At 45.0% G+C, this 21,101-nt stretch overlaps 1 protein-coding gene across 4 annotated transcripts in view; it reads left to right on the top strand.

Moving 5' to 3' along the window:
- Positions 1 to 21,101, top strand: part of IFFO2 (intermediate filament family orphan 2) — a 121,290-nt gene that overhangs the window by 82,082 nt on the left and 18,107 nt on the right. For all 4 annotated transcript variants that reach the window (XR_011022227.1, XR_011022229.1, XR_011022228.1 and 1 more), the window contains exons 2-5: positions 192 to 252; positions 343 to 438; positions 16,151 to 16,291; positions 17,616 to 17,764. Coding sequence is in view for 1 of the 4 variants with exons in the window: in XM_068241716.1 (XP_068097817.1) it covers positions 192 to 252; positions 343 to 438; positions 16,151 to 16,291; positions 17,616 to 17,764 (447 nt within the window). In the remaining 3 variants the exon portion in view is untranslated. The remainder of the gene's footprint in view (positions 1 to 191; positions 253 to 342; positions 439 to 16,150; positions 16,292 to 17,615; positions 17,765 to 21,101) is intronic.

Below are 21,101 nucleotides of genomic sequence, written 5' to 3'. Positions count from 1 at the left end.
TTCTTTAGCTGTATCTTTTTCTTCTCCACAGTAGACCTTTTCCTATCGGCCATTCTTCACCGTTGTTTAGCTGTATCTTTTTCTTCTCCACAGTAGACGTTTTCCTATTGCCCATTCTTCACCGTTGTTTAGCTATGTTTATGTCGATTAAAAGAAAAAAAGATTAATGGGCCCTTTTTTGTCTTTTGCAGATGGGAAGAGGAGCTCGCCAAGAGGATGAATTTGGAGTCCATGGTGGAAAACCTTCAGGAGGTAAGATAGGTGGAGTTGAGCCGGTGTTGGAGGCGTGAAGTCCCTACAGTTTATACACTTGGTTTCTGACTTATTTTCTGTCACTGCCAGGAGGCTCAGGAAGCTTACAACGTCCACGATGAGCTCAACGAGAAAATCGAGAGACTGAAATCTGAGCTGGTGGTCTTCAAGGGTCTGATGAGTGATGTAAGTAGCCCCGTAGAACGGGTGGCTTTTACCTGACATGGTCACTGCGGAATGTGTAACCCACACCGCTTCATCCTTGTGAAACCAGCGGGCACTGATACGCGATGCCAGCCTTCCCTCAGCCAGTCATGTAGCGGGCACTCAACCCTGCTTTTCCATTGGCCGACACATCAAGGGGCTGCTGTTCGTAGGCCGGTAGAATGTAAATGTGAGTCTGCTTATATAACAGAGCAATGAGTGGTCTTCACAGATATTGTATGTAAGGCACAGAGGCGCTTGGCACAGACCCGGATTGCTATTTCTTATATACTCCCACCTGACTGTCTGATGAAGCGGGGTCACACCTGCGAAACGTGTTACAAATCAAGAAGTGTATCAATACATTTTTTTCGATTGTTGAACGTAAAACACGTTTGTCTTTCATGTCCATGGGAGTCAGTAAGTCCACCACTGCCACTCCTTCATTTTAAAAGATTTATAACCTTTTATTCTTTTGGCCCCTCTGTTCCTTCTCATATAGTATGTAAGGCATTCCTTGGGTCAGATAGTTTCTGACATGGCCATGTTCTCAGTTGAAATGAGTTCTCTGTGCAGAAAACGCGCAGAAAAGCAGACGTGTGTGACCCCTGCCTTAGTGTTTGATTTTTACATGAGTGTAAAATATCTTTAAGGCCTTGTGCTTTTTTTCTTCATGTGCTAAACCCATTAGCAGCTTCAAGCTGCTGGTGCATTCTAAGCCTCTGTCGGCATATCTCGTTTGGCTGCCTAGTGCGGGTGGCAGGGAGTAGTTATAGTTACCTGTTCCAGACGGCTTCTTCACTTACTCCACCGGCGGCTCTGAACTTCCAACAGGTCTTCTGGGTCCCGATCACATGATATGACATGTGATTGGGATCCAGGAGACCATGTCAGCGTTACGCCACCCAGTGGTGGAACAGGGGTGATGGAAGAAATGCAAGAGACTCTTCATCACCCCTCTTCCACCACCAGGTGGCGTAACGCTGACATGGTCTCCTGGATCCCGATCATATCATGGGATTGGAACCGATAACGTATGTCCGGATCTTTCAATAAAAAGATGATCAAAAGCTCTAAAAGCTCCCTGCCGCCAATTCGGCCCTGTAGCCAAATAAAGTTTTACATCATTCGGCTGCTAAAGGGTTAAAGCCCACTTTGGGCACAGCCGCTTTCAGGATGGCTGGGCTTGAGCAGGCAGCTGTCCGTCCTTGCGGGTGAATGAATTAATTCAGACTTTTTTTTTTTCCTTGTTTAAAGAGAACCAGAGATGAAGCACCCTCATGTATTTTATTACATTTATCAGTGGGAACATGACAGTAAACACCTACCCTGCTTTTAGTTTCATTGTTATCTGCTTAATTAGTCTATTAGCAACTGTGATAAGAATCCACCGACAATTCAGTCGAGGTTTGACCTGGAATCATTATAGCTGAGTCACTCTTCTGTGAAGTCCTTTCAAGCCCAAGCCTTCCCCCTCCTGGCTTAGATCTTCTGCTTTGCATACTGAGAGCTGTGATGACATGGGAGGGGGCTGCTCCTGAGAGAGAAGCTCTGTGGCTGTAATATGATCCCTGTGTGCTCTGTGTGCACTAAATTCTCATAGGAATGAAAATGCAGTTATTATCAGTGACACTTCCTACAGGCAGATCATACCAATATGAAAGCACATAGATGAAAGGCTGCATTTAGCCTAGATAGCAGCCTAGTCTCATATAGCCTAGACAGCACATCCAGAACACCTCATAACCTGGAAGCAGAAGTGATATGAGCCGGCGGCCATATTTGATTTTTCCTGGAGCAATAATGGATAAAAAACACTAAAAAAGGCACACCAGAGCGGCAAAATTATCAGGTAGAGCATTTATTCTTTACAAGCTATCAACTGATATGTTTATTTTGTGTGAAACGTTCATCTCTGGTTCCCTTTAACCATTTCTGCCACCCGGACGTGAAGCTCACGTCCGGGCGGCTGCTCTGCTGTGGTGCCGTGCTTTGGCGCGCTCCTGCGGTGTCCCCCGGTAGCCCTGGGATTAGTGAATGGGAACATGGTTCCCGATCACCGATCCGTGTCCCCAGCAGAAAAAACTAAGTGCTCTTACAAGAGGCTTCAGTCTTTCTGCACGTAAAAATTTCCGCATCCCCCTTGTGCTTCCGCACAAGGAGGGGAAAAAAAAACTCAAGGTGGCCATCTTGTGGCGAAATAGTAAAACTACATCTACATATTTTTTACATTACAATTTACACATATAATAACATTAAAAACCTGTTTTTTTTCCCACACAAAAATATTACCCAAATAAAATTTTTCATGCAAAAAAAAAATTACAATAATAAAAAAAAAGACACAAATAGTTACCTAAGGGTCTGAACTTTTTAAATATGCATTTGAAGGGGGTATACTACGAACGTTTTTTAAATTATAAGCTTGTAAATAGTGATGGACGCAAAACGGAAAAAATGCACCTTTATTTCCAAATAAAATATTGGCGCCATACATTGTGATAGGGACAAAATGTAAATGTTGTCGTTACTGAGTCAAACGGGCAAATAAAATACATACGTTTTAATTATGGTAGCGTGGATTATTTTAAAGCTATAATGGCTGAAAACTGAGAAATAATGATTTTTTCCATTTTTTTCTTATTAATCCTGTTAAAATGCATTTATAAAAAAAAAAATTCTTAGCAAAATGTACCACCCAAAGAAAGCCTAATTAGTGGCGGAAAAAACAAGATGTAGATCAATAAATTGTGATAAGTAGTGATAAAGTTATTAGCGAATGAATGGGAGGTGAAAATTGCTCTGATGCAAAAGGTGAAAAATCCCTGCGGGCTGAAATGGTTAATTTAGAATGTTCTAAATCTCTGCCTGACACAGGGCTTCACTTTTTGTATCACGGAGATTTGTGACTGGTATCACTAGCTCTTTTATATAAGTGACCTGTTTGGCATTTCGATTTACTGTCCCTTTTAGCAGAGTTGGCATTATGTTTGGCGCAGTGACTTGTGTGTTGGGCAGAGTTCTCTCTCCCACTGGGCTGTGACATAACCGATTAGTGCGGTGAGTGTGATACTAACACATTGCGTGCGGTACTTGCATGACTTCCACGGCCGCCGCGTCCTGATGAGAGGCAGAAAACTGAGTATGTAAGCTGACTGATGAGGATACGGGGTCACTGGGAGGGCCGAGAGAAGCTGAATCAGCTCCCCTGATATGATTGGGGGGGGGGGGGGGTTGTCCTTTTTGACTTTGAAAGTAGAACAAACTCGACATCCATACATGAGGCAGAAGGCCAGACTTGCCGTGATCTCCCAGGAGCTGGGAGATCCGCAGCTGTAAAGAATAGACGTGTGCTTGCCGTGTCATGCAGGACACCCCAGGGGGACAGTGTTTGTAACCCCACATTTAGAAAAGGATGAAATTAAATGGGACACCAGGCAAGATGGCAGTTTTTGCCAACAGCTGATGGTTATCTGGCTTTTTTAGTAAGATTTAGTGAGGGCTAGTGTCCACCAGGCCCCTAAACTCTCTCCAGGCCCTAGGTGATTGCCTAGGTTGGCCTTGTGGAGGATCCTGCTCTGACCATGCCCGTCAGCGCTTGACACGGGGCGTTACCTGGCGGCAGAGAACATGGCTACAGCCACGATCAGATGTGACTCTATGGGAGGGCGGTGCCTGTTGTACAGCTAGATTTTCAACTTTTAAATACTAAATAAGACCCTGAGATCCTGTGAAAGGATTAGGACTATCACAACAATTGTCTTTCATCAGTTTTTTTCATTTCAGGTTTTCTTTAAAGTAACTTTAACTGTCTCTTCCTATACGACTGCGTATATAGTGGACCTAAAGTTACATTTAGACTGAGGTGTTTTTTTTTTATTTTTTACATCTGTTTAGAATTGGGGATCTGCAATAGACTCAATTTCTTTTCCCCAAGTGGTATTGTCAACAAATTGCAACTGTAGTCTAAAACATTAAAAATCGCATCCAATGAACAGCTAAAAACATCTGACAGGTTTCCAAGACTTGAAACTCTTGCTTTACACTTCTTTTAGCTGCTAATTGATAAGCCTGCCCTTTGCTTGCAGAATTATCAGATTGAGCTGGAAGTGCATACACCAGAAACTTTCTGCTATATCCAGGGAGGGGGCAGATCATTTTATCTCCTTTATTTGCTCACTAATTTGTCCTGCAGCTGGTAATATTAGTCAGCTTCAGTGAGATGCAAATATGCAATCAAAAGACAACAGAGCAGTCTTCTAGTGTTTTATATTAATTTTTATTGTGTGTTTAAAGTGAACCAGAGGTGAAGCATCCTCATGTATTTTACCATATATATATCAGTGGGAACATTAGAGAAAACACCTACCCTGCTCTCTCTGTTTCAGTCTTTACTGTTCAGATTGCTTTTCATCAGCCCAGATAAAATCCCCGACTGAGCATTCAGTCTGGCTTTGCTATAATGACTCAGCTATAATGATTCCTGAGCAGAGCCAGTAGGGGGCAGGCTTGGACTTGAAAAGACAGCACATAAGACAGACTCGGCTATAAAGATTCCTGAACAAAGCCAGACTGAATGTTCAGGCGGGGATTTTATCTGGGCTGATAAGAAGCAATCTGAACAGTAAATAATGAAACAGAGAGCAGGGTAGGTGTTTTCTCTAATGTCCCCACTGATCTATATGGTAAAATACATGGGGGTGATTTGTCTCTGGTTCCCTTTAATGCTTTAGAGGAAACCCAATTTGTTTTGATGACAATACCCCTGTAACTGACATAGATGAATTCTCCCTGGCTGGTAGGAGCTGGGGTAATCGGCACAGGATAATGCACCATGAATCAGCCTGGCCTGGATTGTGCGGGCGGAAGGGAAGGATTGCAGGGTTAATGCTATTAGCTGCTCCTGGTTTGGGAACATTCACAGATCAGTGAGGAATTGATGCCATATTAGGATCTCTGGCCAGGAACACACAAGCATGAATAACGTCTGCAGTCTGCGTTCTGTAACCCGAGTGCAGCAGCTGGAAGAGCCTTTGTCTTCTTGTGAATGGGTTAGATGGAATTTTAAGGCGGAACTTCAGTCAATATGCTATTTTTGCATCATGGAGCACTCCTGCCTTGCAGCACCGGGGCCCCCCGGCATCAGTCCGGGCCGGCACACTGTCTGCATGGAGTCTGTATGTTCTCCCTGTGTCTGCGTGGGTTTCCTCCTGATACTCGGGCTTCCCCAACATCCCAAATACATACGGATAGTCATTTGATTCCCCTGGTAGTCTTGGCATGGGAATAGGCATTCATTTTTGTACAAGGTTCTGTGGACTTGAGCTTTTGCACAGGATAGATTGAAAGCCTAGAGAAATGCACCCTGTATGTATTTAGAGAGTTTAGTCTGTCTAATCCCCCTCATCTGTGACTAATCACAAGTGTAATTTGATCTCTCAGCTGCGCCAGCTGGCAGCCTCGCACAGCAGTTAATTTGAAAGTACAGGATTTTAACCTTACGTCTGCTTCCATGGAAACAGGAAGTAGACACACTACAGATTTATTGCAGGTTTGTATCCGCTATAACAAGGAAATGTTTTTCTTTAATTGTTATTATGCTGTTGCTTATCATTTAGAGCTGAGATGAAGTTCTGAGTAAAGGTCAGCTTTAATGCACAGAATGTTTTTGTTTACAGATTTAGCCTTAAAGCAGATCCGAGATGAAAAACGGCAAACAGCGTCAACAGTTTATGATTATTTCTTCCTGTGATACAATGAGGGCAGCCATGTTCTGTTTGTCACATTGTCACAGGCTGAGGGCTAGAGATGCTATCAGCTTGCCTGTGTGTAAATTCAGTCCCCTCTTCCTCTGAAATCTCTGGCTAGTGACCCTCTCCTCCTCCTGCCCAGACTGAGCTCCCATAAGCCCTTGCTACAGTGCCAAGGCACTCTGGAAAAGCAGTGGGCGAGGCTTGTTTAGTTTAAAGTAAATTAGAGTATTAAAACAAAACAAAAAAAGTATTTTTCTTGAGGAATGCCCTATAAACCATATGAAATGAATACAATTATGCAATGAGAAATTATGCAATGAGAAAAAGTTTATCTCGGATCCACTTTAAGTTGTCATTTGAGAGATAAGATACCCATACACTCCTTGATTTTCCTGTTCAATTCTCAGCAGATTTGATTAATCTGCCTGGAATTGATTACCTCCCAAAATGTCCGACCAATCGATTTTGTAAAAAAAAAAATCAAAAGCATCGATTGGACAAGATGGAATATCTAGAATATCTAGATTGGGGGCAGGGCAGTTCGATTGATTTTTTAATAGATTCCCTGCTAAAGTTTATCAAAGATCGATGTACAGTGTGTGGTTGGAAACGATCCCTCTCTGAATCATTTTCGGAGAGCAATTAACCATTTTGCCACATCGGATTGCAGTCTGTAAGTGTATGCCCAGCATTAGAAACAAGAGTGGCGGATGGTAAAGCTGCCCATACACTATACAGTCCTGATTGTTCAGCCTTAAAGAGAACCCGAGGTGTGTTTAAAGAATGTTATCTGCATACAGAGGCTGGATCTGCCTATACAGCCCAGCCTCTGTTGCTATCCCAAACTCCCCTAAGGTCCCCCTGCACTCTGCAATCCCTCATAAATCACAGCCGTGCTGTGAGGCTGTGTTTACATCTGTAGTGTCAGTCTCAGCTGCTCCCCCGCCTCCTGCATAGCTCCGGTCCCTGCCCCCGTCCCTTCCCTCCAATCAGCAGGGAGGGAAGGGATGCAGGCGGGGACTGGAGTTCTGCAGGAGGCAGGGAGAGCAGCAGACTGACACTATAGAGATAAACACAGCCAGCTCTGACAAGCTGTTTGTCAGCAGCGTGGCTGTGATTTATGAGGAATTGCAGAGTGCAGGGGGACCTTAGTGGGGTTTGGGATAGCAACAGAGGCTGGGCTGTATAGGCAGATCCAGCCTCTGTATGCAGATAATAATCTTCAAACCCACCTCGGGTTCTCTTTAACGAGGCACTGTTGCGAAAATATTAAAATGTAAAACCCACACAAATAAGAAGTATGTTTCTTCCTGAGTAAAACGAGCCATAAATTATTTCTCTGTTGTTGGCATTTACAGTACATAATAGAAATCTTACATTACCGACAGGTTTTGGGCTAGTCCATCTCTCCATAGGGGATTCTCAGCATGGCCTTTATTCTTTATAAAGACGCTCCCTGAAAAAGATTTATACAAACACTCCCTGAAAAAGATTTATACAAAGATGCTGGCCAGCCTCCCTGCTCACCATACACTTTTTTTGGTAGTTGGATGGAGCAACTGCCATTCACTAAGTGCATTCTGCAAATGAAAAAAATCCCTGCGAACCCCCTATAAGGAAATGGGCTAGTCCAAAACCTGTTGGTTCTGTCAGATTTCTACTACCTACTGTAAGTGACAGAAACATAGGAGAAAAGTAATTTATGGCTCATTTTACTCTGGAAGAAACATACTTCTTAATTGTATGTGTTTACATATCATTTAAATGTAAATATTTTTGCGAAAGAGGTCCTTTAAACAGTCACTTTAGGCAGTTCCGTGTTGTACATAGATGTGATAAAATTGTACAATGCAGATTGTATGGTGTGTAGCCAGCTTTTAGTTTTGTCAGTTATGTGAGGATTTGACTTAGGATTTGATTGGAGGGAATTAGGGAAGGGAAGATTAGTCTACTAGGCAAATCTTCTCAACACCAAACTGTCAGAGCTGCTAATAGTAGCGCAACCAAAAATGGGCGCGCACCAGATGGCGGACGCTGTGTCCTCCCGCCATGGTAAACTATGGCTACCAATAGCGGCTGACCATCTTTTGTCATGGGGGTTATTAGTTGCCTGGGGGGGGTTACTAGTTTCCTGGGGGGGAGTTATTAGTTGCCCAGGGGATGAGGGTTCTGTGTGAGAGTAGGGAGAGGTTAGGTCATAGTGAAGTAACCAGGGCTGTGGAGTCGGGACAAAAATCTTCCGACGACTCATTTTATGAAACCACCGACTCCGGGTACCCAAAATGACTCAGACTCCAACTCCTTACTTACCAGGGCTGTGGATTGTGTACAAAATCATCCGACTCCTGTCTCCGACTCCTAAGTTTGTGAAATCTCCAACTCCGGAAACCCAAAATTTCTCTGACTCCTCGACTCCGACTCCACAGCCCTGGAAATAACAGCAAATATTGCTGATATTTCACTTTCTCAATTAGGTTGTGGAATATACCAATATTCTACTACCGCTAAAAAAATGCTCCCTAATAACCGTGTTTTTAATTTTACTTACGCCCGCACCCAGATTAGCGTACATTTTTAAAATGTATACCCAAACTGTATGCCTTTTTTTTCTTGCCGTAGTGGCGATTCCGGATATGCGCGGTACTTTGAGGCGAGCTCCGGCTCTCCCCATGCTGCTGCCATCTGTCAGTGCTGGCAGTGTAGAAGTTAATATTCAGCTTATCCCAAACAAGGTATCTTTGTCTCGTAAGTCTGAGATGCAGGCAGCTCATTCTCTCTCTCCCCAGGCTGGTCGTTTGTTTTGTTTTTTCTATTTTTATCCCTATACTGACTTTGGCGAGCCGTTTAGCATGGGGAGGAGATCATTCATCCTACTAGTGTTGCTTTCTCCTAAGCCTTAAAGGACCACTCTCGCAAAAAAGTGTAAAATTTAAAAGAAATGTAAACACATACAAATAAGTACATTTTTCCCAGAGTAATATGAGCCATAAACTACCTTTCTCCTATGTTGCTGTCACTTACAGCAAGTAGTAGAAATCTGACATTACCGACAGGTTTTGGGATAGTCCATCTCTTCATGGGGAATTCTCAGCATGGCCTTGGCGCTGACGTCATCGGACGTCCTCCGGGTTGTACTGCGCAGACTCAGAAGCGCAGTACAGCCCGGAGGACGTCAGATGACGTCAGCGCGCCGGCGTGAAACGCACAATGGAGCGCAGAAGAGGCCCGACCTGGCCGCCAGCCTGGCCAGGTCGGGTCGGCCACCGGGAGCCTGCGGAGCGGCGCCAAGGGCACCTCCTGCCTGCCACGGGCTGGAGGAAGCCCCAGGTAAGTGGATGTGGATTTTTTTTTTTTTTTTTTTGTAGCGTCCCTGAACCTTCCCTTTAACACTGCTACTGCCTACTGAGTGCGCTCTAGTGGCTGCCTCACAAGCGCTTTGAGTCCGACAGGAGAAAGGCGCTATACAAATACTGCCATTATTATTATTATTATTATTATTAGTCAGGTGAGTTTCCATTTGGGGCACTTTTTTATCCATATAGTCCCCAACTTATGAACGCCTGGCTTATGAACAGCAAAAAAATGGGAACAAGTCAAACTTTTTTTTTTTCAAATAAACCTTATAGTTTTTGAGAAAATCAATTAAAAAAAAAGTTTTTGAAATTACATATCTATACTATATAGTGCATTTTAAGCTCTGCATACACATTGTGCACATTTTAAAGCAAACCTGTGATCCAGCTCTGAATAAAGGGGGCAGAGGTGGTACAGAGGGACACAGTGGAGTCACAGAGAGGAACACTGAGGGAACAGAGACAGAGGTGACACAGTGGGGGACAGAGGTGGTACAGAGGGACACAGTGGAGTCACAGAGAGGAACACTAAGGGAACACTAAGGGAACAGACAGAGGTGGTACATAGGGAGACAGTGGTGGCACAGAGCGGGACACTGAGGGAACAGGGACAGAGGTGACACAGTGGGGGACAGAGGGTAGGTTGGCATAAATGGAGATCCTGAGGGAACCGGGGCAGAGTTGACACAGTGGGGGACAGAGGTGGTACAGAGGGAGATGGTGGTGGCACAGAGGGGGACACAGAACAGGGACAGAGGTGACACAGTGGGGGACAGAGGTGGTACAGAGGAACACAGTGGAGGCACAGAGGGCAGGTTGGTATAAATCGAGATCCTGAGGGAACCGGGCAGAGGTGAAACAGTAGGGGCAGAAGTGGCACAGAGGGACACAATGAAGGCAGAGGGGACACAGTAGGCACAGAGATGGCTAGGGCCTGTCTCCACTACAAGCAGATTGGATGCAGAAAAACTAACTTCAATAAGTGTCTATGGGAAAATCTGCATCAGAAAAATCGTGTTTAGTGGAAACAAGCCCACAGACATTAATTGGAGTCAGTTTTTCTGCATCCAATCTGCGTGTAGTGGAAACAGGCCCTCAGTGTTCATATTTAAGAACTGATTCAGGTTAAGAAAGAACCTACAAGGCCTTATCTTGTTCGTTAACCAGGGGGCTACCTGTACCTGTACCCTTTGAAAGAGAACCTGTAGCAGGTGGACTGTGAAAACCTGCCATCTTTGTTACTTTATAAATCTGTCAGTTGGGCATAGCTCGAGCATTTTTTTAAAAGGGAAGGCGGATGGCGACTCCCACATCCGTTTTTTCTTTTTTTCTCACGCAACATTACAGTTTACAACGTTAGAGCGGAGTTTAGTAATTATCTTTTATTTGATGGAGGATAATGTCAGGCAGGAGGGGATGGTTAGCTGGCGTTCCGTGCCTGGTTCACGTGCTGCCGCCATGTGTCGTACACAATGGAATATCTCTAAGGCCGGCAGGTGTAGCCAGGGTTACCCGTCTCTCTATACACAATGCTGCTGTCGCTGATCGCCATGTATGAGCAGAGCTGGGAGTGACGGCGCACAGAACAATGTGTATTGTGAACAATCTCGCTGCCTGTAGGACGTGAGACATTCCGACTTGTTTTGTTGCTGGTTTTTGTTGCGCGGATTAGTAAAAGGAACCTACTTAGCATTGTGGTTAAGAAAAGAAGCGAAACATTGTCCGGATCACACGTTCCGCTGTGATTGCGGCGTGTTCTTTCTCTGCCACTTAACGTTAAATTCCACCTTTTCTGAAACATAAACAAATGCTGCCACATGTATCAGTGCTGCACAAGCCATGCTGTCATATAAAGTGTTATGCAATTCTGTGTATGGCATGCACCAATGGGGGAAATAATTGAGAAGGTTGACGTGCCAAGACTCGGAGTGGGTAAGTGATGGGGGCACTCGGTCCATCTCTGCACGTATGGTGTTTATGCATCTGACGCTGCTAGCGTCGGGTTGCTTGGTTGCCTTGTAGCCTAGCAACGGAAGTGTGGCTTGGAGGGAGGGGCCTTGTTGGCTCATTCAGCCGCGTTCCGTTGCGGATGGATAGAGGAGGCGCGGCCACTATGATGATGGCGCGCGCTCCACTGTTGGAGGACGGAGCGCACGTGATTAACATCACGTGGGCTGGATACGTCATGAATGACGCAAGGTATGCGGAAGTGAGATAGCCTGGGCGTCCGTTGAGCTTGCCACACTGTAGCACCATTGGCGGTGAGTAATACACCGCGTTCTTTATGCAAATTGCGTATTGTTGACTCCCATGGGGTGTGGGTCTCTTTGATCTAGTTTTTGCATATTACTTGAAGGGGTTCCCCATCAGGTCCGCTGGGAGTCGCAGGGTGCCGGTTGGTCGGCTGCTGATCACCTGGTACATTAGGTTTACTATTTAAACTATGTCGTTGTTCAGTATGGATGTTACGCTTTTACAGCTTGATAAAGGGTGGATGACCCGAAACAGCGGAGCTGTCGCTGTCTTGCTATACACCATGCTGTTTTCTTTTTAATCTTTGATATGGAATAAAAGAGCTATTTTCTACGGAGATGGTGCTGACTCATTTGGGACTAGATATAAAGTGTTATGAAACTCCGCATAACCTCTTTAAAAGATATGCTCTAAAAGATTTACAAATAAAATCTACCACAAAAAAAAATTGTAGCAGAACAGCATTCAAATTGTTACACAGCACTTTGTTATTCAGTGGAACGTTCCTTGCTTCAGTGGGCAGCTTGTGGCCGCACCTGAAAAGGTGATAACATTATCTTTGGTTTACATTCCTTCGTCAGATACATTTTGTAAACATTAGCAAGGTGCTGAAACTGAGCTGTACTGAGCTGAGAAGCAGAAAGAGCTGAGAAGTGATCACTCGGTAGATTTTAATGTATAAATGCAGCAGTTATGCAATGGCAGCTTTCAGTGCAGATAAACTGTACTTTGGGAACTTGTAATTTGTAAACTGGCAATATTACTTGTGCACAAAAGCAAATATGATAACTGTGTGGGTAATTAAAAATAGCAAAATTTGTATTGAATGTTATGCCAGTTTTATTTCACTTTAATATTGAAAACTAACTAACAAACTAAAGCAAAACTGGAGTGAGCTGTAAAGTAACTCAGACACTGGCCTAAGAGGGGTCCCAAGAAGCTTTACCAGTCTTCTCTCCAGCTCCTCATTCCACCGATGTCCTATGCCAAAAAAATTAGCACCTTCTGGACTCCTGGGAAACGCTTTCTGAAGATTGGCAAATCCGTATTATGCAAGTGCAGAAGCACTCCGCCTGCCCTAGGAAAGCTGAGGACAAATTCGGCCTGTGAGTCAAGTGATTTCACCCGGGGAAACGAGGACACTGAGAGGGGATCGGAATGGCTCTGAGATCAGACCTTTCTCTCTGCATAGCAGAGTACCTCACTTTATTTCACAACTCACTTCAGGTTTGCTTAGAAACCTAGCATTAGAAGGTACAGACTGCCCAGTAACCCCCTCCTTCCTGCATGTGTAGTTGGCTGCACACAACGGACAGCACTAATCAGAAAACTGATCCAGCCAATATCAGTGGTGCCAGCAGGAAGGCTGAACTGTGCATGTGTCTGCTTCTGCAGATGAACCATAACTAATGTGAAATGTAGGAAAAATTCCTTGTGATGTGTCGATCTGAACAGAGGGGACTTTTTTTTTTTAAAGAGTAAAATATCACATTAAATGAGAACTCCACCCAGAGGTATGGGCGGAGTCCGGTTTGAATTGCTGGTCATGCTCACCTATTGCTGGTTCTACTTTGTAGAATTCTCTTGGTCTCCATATGAGATGCTTATAATTTAGTTTGCATACAAATTGTATGCAGCTCAGATAATCTAAGGCACAGCCGGGGGATTTTTATGAGCCGCTCCATTAACTTAAATGAGAGGAATACTCAAAACCCTGGAGTAAGTTTTGTTTCCTAAGCCCTGGTAACCCGGCCCCTAGGATTAGTCTAGCCCTGTCTTCAGTTCTTCTATAAAACAAACATTACGGTATTTAAAGGACAACTGAAGTGAGAGGGATATGGAGGCTGCCATATTTCTTTCCTTTTAAGCAATACCAGTTGCCTGGCCGCCCTGCTGATCTGACTGCATTAGTGTCTAAATAATACCAGAAACAAGCATGCAGCTAATCTTGTCAGATCTGGCAATAATGTCAGAAACACCTGATCTGCTGCATGCTTGTTCAGGGGCTATGACTAATTAGGGGCAGAGGATCAGCAGGACAGCCAGGCAACTGGTATTGCTTAAAATAAATATAGCCGCCTCCATATACCTCTCCCTTCAGTTGTCCTTGTATGAGGTCACTGACAGTCTATAAAAATAGTGCAGGTGTTACAGGGGACCCAGAGTGAGTCAGTTTAGGTGATCATTAATGACTTAGGGCCTGTTTCCACTACACGCAGATTGGATGCAGAATGGATGCAGAAAAACTGACTCCAATGAATGCCTATGGGAAAATCGTCATCAGAAAGATTGCGTTAAGTGGAAACAGGCCCATAGGCTTTCATTGGAGTCAGTTTTTCTGCATCCAATCTGCATCCAATCTGCATGTAGTGGAAACAGGCCCTTATAAGGGTTGTTGGTCTGAGTAGCTGATTAATCCGGTAGTCTGTACGCTAAACATATTACTGTTGCTATAGTTGCGGAGAAGCACTGCATCCAATCACTGACCGTTTTGGAAACTTAGCTGACTGCAGATTGACCATTTTTTTTTCTTTTTAGTTTTATACATTAGTAGTGCTTGAAAAATTGATGTGTGTGTGTGGCCATAGTTACCTGATAGGGTTAATCGGTTATAGTCTGTGAAGTTCCTCGTTAAAGGGACACTTAAGTCAAACAAAAAAATGAGTTTTACTCACCTGGGGCTTCCAATAGCCCCCTGCAGCTATCCGGTGCCCTCACCGTCTCCCTCCGATCCTCCTGGCCCCGCCGGCAGCCACTTCCTGTTTCGGTGACAGGAGCTGACAGGCTGGGGACGTGAGTGATTCTTCGCGTTCCTGGCCACAATAGCGCCATCTATGCTGCTATAGCATATATCATATACTATATAGCAGCATAGATGGCGCTATTGTGGTTAGGAATGCGATGAATCACTCACGTCCACAGCCTGTCAGCTCCTGTCACCGAAACAGGAAGTGGCTTCCGGCGGGGCCAGGAGGATCGGAGGGAGACGGTGAGGTCACCGGACAGCTGCAGGGAGCTATTGGAAGCCCTAGGTGAGTAAAACTCATTTTTTTTGTTTGACTTAAGTGTCCCTTTAAGTCAACCTAACGTAATGAACATTGTGTAGTTTTATTAATTCAGAAATTAATTAGCCAGCGAACAGTTTGACAGGTGGCTGAACAATATGGGCAGATTTTCTTTTGCGTTTTTTTAATCACATCTCTAGCAACGAGCGGATTTTTTTTTTTTTATCAGACCCGATGTTTTATATTTTTATTAGCTTGCGATTAATCTAGGCGGCCATACATCTGCGATTTTAGAAGAAAATCAGTACCGCAACATGTCCACCCGATCGCAATGTTTTGATCAATTTCAGGCCAAAATCGATCGGACATATTGAAAAATCTCGGTCAGGTGCACGGCGGTAGCAGAGTGTGATATCACGATGAACAACATGTGGCGGAACTCCAACTCCTGTCCTCCCAAGTGTTGTGTCCCTCCTTTCTTTCCCCGCTGCCTGTGCTCTGTAAATTCTCGCCTATCCACTGGCGCGACTCCTGGCCTCCTCCCCTGTCGCCCCCGTTACCGCGAGTGCCTGTATCGTGTGGCTACAGGCGTATGTGTGTGTGATGTCACACGTGCGCCATGTGGTACAGACACTGGCAGTGATGGTGGAGGGGGCTGGGAGTCCCGCCAGCAAACAGGTGAGAAGCTATAGAGCGCGTACACGTAACACTTGGGGGTCGGTCAGGCGTGCAGCGTCGCTAGGCTGATTCCTGATAGATTTCATGCTGAAATTGATGGAGAATTGGCCTGTGGTGTATGGGTAATCAACAGATCCCTCTCCAATCAGAGCGAGATCTGTCTCATGGCTGATCTGCCGGTACACCACTAGATATATGGGCACCTTTGCAGCATAGCAAGAGCTGCATTATAATTGCAAAATGTTACGGCAATATAGTTGCCGCGGCGTATAAATGAACAAAGGGGGAAGAGGCACCCATTGATAGATAAAACTTTGTTAAAAAGAACTAAAATAATAAAGGGAGAGGTGGCTTACCTTAATGGCACATTCATACACATATGGAGCTTAAGCAACACATTTCGTGGGTCTAACGCCCACTTCCTCAGGCCAAATATAGTGCCAGAGATGTATCTAGAGGCAAGAACAGAGCGCCTCTGTCGATCATCCTCTACCACAGTATAAATGAATGTTCTGAGTAATAGACGGGGATTGTTTTGCGGTGTGCCCAAGTATTTCAGCCTATACATGGCAAGCCTTTTGTACTATATACTAAATGCTCTAATCCTCTTGTAAGACAAACAAAACATAACATCCCGCTATCCCCCCCGCAGCCGATGACCGATCTCGACTCAAAGATCCAGGAAAAAGCTATGAAAGTGGACATGGATATCTGCAGGCGGATTGATATCACCGCCAAGCTGTGTGATGTGGCGCAGCAGCGCAATTCCGAGGACGTGTCCAAGATGTTCCAGGTGAACGGGACTACTTTCTCTCTCTGAGCTTCTTCTTCTTCTCATCTAACCCCAGCGATAGGCTCTAATGACCCCGCCCATACAGCATAGATCTCCCATCCCCCCCCCCCCGGGGGAAGCAGATTAGGGTTTCTGTAGGTTTGCTCGGTCGGTGTGGTGACGCCAGGATCGAGCTTTATGCTATAGATGAACTTTAAGATGCATACTTATAAAATGTACATTTCACCTAGAGTAAAATGCACTATATATGGCTTTTTTCCTTTGTTGCTGTCACTTACAGTAGGTAGTAAAAAGCTGACAGATTTGACTTGTTTTGGACTAGTCCATCTCCTCACGGGGGATTTTCAGTATTACCTTCATTCTTTACCAAAATATTCCCTGGAAAGAATCTATACACAAATGCCGGCCAGCCTCCCTAATCAATGCAGACTCTTCTGGCAGTTGGACTAAGCAACTGTTTTTCATTAAGTGCATTTTGTAAATAAGCAAAAACCCCTAGAATCCCCCATGAGGAGATGGACCAGTCCAAAACCTGACAAATCTGTCATATTTTTTTCTACCTACCTGTAAGTGACAGAAACCTAGTAAAAAAAATAATTTACAGTGCATTTATTTAGATAAATCTACATTTTTTTAATGTATGTATTTTTTTTTTTTTTACTATACTTGTCCTTTAAACAGAAGGTATTTCTGTGAGTTAGAAAGAGCTCCCATGATGCCTCACTACTTAATATGCAAATCATCCCTTTATGCCACACGCACTCCTGACCTGCCGGTGTACAGTGTGTATATATGGCTTATTGATTTGTACAGAGCTATACTAATCCAACCTGCAGACAGCTGTTTGGAGTCGTTGTTGCTCATCACTGCAAGGCATGGATTGATATGTCTCTGAGGCTGAACTTGGACCAAGTAATACCAAGTGTTACAGGCGGTCCTTGTTCTTTAGAATTGATCCATCATGGCCACCATCACCGACTGAGCAAATTGAAGGGCGTGGTTCCGTGCAGCGACAAATAGATGGGAGTGTGGATTGTAGAAGCCCTGCTGTGATGTCTTTCTGGCCTTTCCTTTCCGTCTTGTGTTTGTGACTTTTATCTATTTCCTGTCTGCCTGTACTGTGTAGCGGAGGGAGGTTAGGTCAGGGCATGCCGCCTGCTGCACTTCCTGCTGTATAATGCATGCATGGCACAGGGCACCACTGAATGCGCACACATTGCTGCTTGTGAGTTCAGCTTGCCTCATACCCCCGAGTCACAGAGAGTAACCGTGAGACCTGCGAGGGGGCCTGATACTAATGGAGCTGTGGCTTATCTCCCCTAAGGTGGGCTCTGTGTCCAAAAAGAGAGAGCGGAAGCTGACGGCCGACGACAACATGTCTGAGCAGGACGGGGACGCCGGGCACTTCTCTGATGAGGAGGTCAGCTGCTCCCTCAACATCACAGACGAGATGAAGAGAATGTTCAACCAACTGTGAGTAAAGTGTGCAGAGGTGCAACTGATCTGTGTCTGTGGCAACACTGTGTGCTGCAGTGTGGGGAGAAGAGGAGCATGGAGTACTGTGGTGTGGGAAGAAGAGGAGTAGGAAGTACTGTAGTGTGGGGAGAATAGGAGCAGGAAGTACTGTGGTATGGGGGGAAGAGGAGCAGGAAGTACTGTAGTATGGGAGGGGGGGGGGGGAGGAGCAGGAAGTATTGTAGTATGGGGGGAAGAGGAGCGGGAAGTACTGTAGTATGGGTGAAGAGGAGCGGGAAGTACTGTAGTGTGGGGGGAATGGGAGCAGGAAGTGCTGTAGTATGGGGGGAAGAGGAGCGGGAAGTGCTGTAGTATGGGGGGGGGGGGGAAGAGTGGCAGGAAGTACTGTAGTATGGGAAGGAGAGGAGCAGGAAGTACTGTAGTACGGATAGAAGAGGACCAGGAAGTACTGTACCTTAGAGCATAGAGGAGCAGGAAGTACTGTACTATGGGGTGTAGAGGACCAGGAAGCACTGTACAATGGGGCATAGATGAGCAGGAAGTATTGTAGTATGGGAAAAAGAGGAACAGGAAGTACTGTACATTAGATCATAGAGAGCAGGATGTACTGTAGTATGGGGAGTAGAGGAACAGGAAGTACTGTACTATGGGGAGTAGAGGAGCAGGGAGTACTGTACTATGGGGAGTAGAGGAGCAGGGAGTACTGTACTATGGGGAGTAGAGGAGCAGGGAGTACTGTACTATGGGGAGTAGAGGAGCAGGGAGTACTGTACTATGGGGAGTAGAGGAGCAGGGAGTACTGTAGAATGGGAAGAGTAGCGACAGACCTCTTGCCAAGGGAATAGAATGGCTTTCGGTTGAAGCAATTCAGCCCAGCTGGTTGCTGTTCCTCTGATCAGGCTAGGGTGCAGAGTATGGGGTTCCCTGAACAAACAATAGACCACACCTGATAATGGTGGGAGTAGCAGAAGTCCAATATCTGTGTCTTTAGAAACCAGGAATGTATGTTTTGCACAGGTCTTATCTGCACTAGCGGGGGAGGAATGGCTCCGGTATCTGTTGTGGGTGAATCAGCACTTGGAATTTAGTCTGAGTATTTTAGGCCATTCAGTTATCAGCCCCTTCTGGTGCATCGTCTCTGCAGACTGCGACTCTCCAGGCCAGGAGAGGAAGCGGCCCTGAATCCCAGACAAAGGAGGCAGAGCCTGGCCACTTAGTCACCCCGATAAGGCCCGGCCGCTGTACATTAGCCACTTCCTGCGTGCGATTAGCGGCCCTCCAGACTATTCCCGGGAAGGCAGGATGTGACTGCGGAAGTCCAGCAGCTCTTGGCCACGTCTGACTCTCCTCTGGGATCTGGATCATTTTGATTTGGCGGGGGAGGCGGGATCTTGTTTTAAAAGATGCTGACCGAGCTGGACGTCTTGAAATAGTCCAGTCCTGGCATCTGGGTCCGATTTATTCCTGTCTTTAGCCGCCGTTCTGGGAATGACATCAGCGCAGATATATCTGAACGTCCTAGAATTTATATTTTAGGCAGATTATTTTGCTACGTTAGTCAGTGGGTTTTTTTTTTTGTTTTTTTACATCTTCTGGATTCATTAGGTTTATCCTAATTCTGACCTCTGGATTTACTCTGCTTTTATAAATGTGCTGCCAAACCTCTACACTGGCTTCTATTTCTCCCCAGGGGCTATTCAAGTTACCAGGCTTTACTTTTAAAGGGAACCTAAAGTTAGTGGGATATGGAGGCTGCCATATTTACTTCCTTTTTAAACCATACCAGTTGCCTGGCTGTCCTCCTGATCTGTCATCAGTAGTGTCTGAATCACACACCTGAAACAAGCATGTGGCTAATTATGTCAGTACCATCTGATCAGCATGTTGTTTAGGGTCTATGGCATAAAGTATTAGAAGCAGAGGATGAGCAGAACAGCCAGGCAGTCTGCATTGTTTAAAAGGAAGTACATATGGCAGCCTCCTTATCCCTCTCATTTCAGGTTCCCTTTAAATCACTCCTGTCCCCCTTATATCCCCAGTTTTATACATGTATACATCCCTCAGTGGCCTAACAATGTCCTCACTCCTAATCGCCTCCCACACACTGCATCAAGACTTCTCCCCGGCTGCTCCGTCCTTATGGAACCCACTACCTTGTCCTATTTGGCAAGTGCCTATTTTTAAAGTTTCCCATAACAAACTATGGCCTCAATTCACTAAGCTTATCTCCTGTCTTTAATAACTCTTCTAGAGTTGTTACCATGGTGATAAGGTATGTAGTATTCAGGAAACATTTTACCTCAGGCAAACCTAAAGTTAACTCTTCTGTCTTTAAGTTAACTCTTCGATCCTTAAAATAACTCCAGAGTTAAAGACAGGCTGTTTATTAAATGCATGTGAAAATAACAGAGGAGGTAAATTAACTACAGAGGAGGTAAATTAACTACAGAGGAGGTAAATTAACTACAGAGGAGGTAAATTAACTACAGAGGAGGTAAATTAACTACAGAGGAGGTAAATTAACTACAGAGGAGGTAAATTAAGGAATGAAGAGATAAGATAACTCTCTCTTATGTGGAGGTAAGTTTTCTCTTGCCTTATTATCTCCAGCATGATCTTAGTGAATTGAGGCCTATGTGTACGGCTGTACTATCACGCACATTGCCAGACAGAGGCCTGCAGAGCTGTGTGTACGGCTGCACTATTGCATACAGTACATTGCCTGGCTGCATTATACAGTATTGATTGTCCTACATTTTGCTGTACAGCCGTTCTCAGTGTACGTGACAAGAACGCTTACAATATGCAGTAGCTGCAATACAGGAGAGCGGGGCCACGCCATACGTAGCGGCGATGGGTCTGATATCGGCGGGTGCTTTGTCCTCTTGTGGCAAGAAGGGAGCTCATGGGAGGAGGAAAGAGTCCCAGGAGGATTATTAGGGCATTAGCTCTGCCTGACTGACGTTATATTATCCTCATAAATAGTGACCCCAGCAGCTGTATGTAGTCTTCAGCCAATGAGAAGCATGGTTTGTAGCACTGTGACACAAGGGACAGACGTGGGGCCAGAGTGACAGGTGCTTAAATGGTTGAGGGAGCTGCGTGTAGTGTACAGCTACAGCAATTGCCAGTTATGTACAACAGGAAATCCAGGTTTGAATATTGCCGGATTGGATGTTTACAAGTGTATGTGCATAGTGCTAAAATCAGATCAATGAGGAAAGGAATTCAAATGCAAGAGCAAAGGCCAGGCTGCACCTGATTTGTGCTTCCTTTGCATTCCCAAGTTTAGCCCTCTCTTTGTGTATTAAATATATTCATAGACTTGTGCTTA

This window comes from Hyperolius riggenbachi, chromosome 6 (assembly GCF_040937935.1).
Source record: "Hyperolius riggenbachi isolate aHypRig1 chromosome 6, aHypRig1.pri, whole genome shotgun sequence".
Taxonomy (NCBI): Eukaryota; Metazoa; Chordata; class Amphibia; order Anura; family Hyperoliidae; genus Hyperolius; species Hyperolius riggenbachi.
This window is presented reverse-complemented; position numbering and strand designations above follow the sequence as displayed.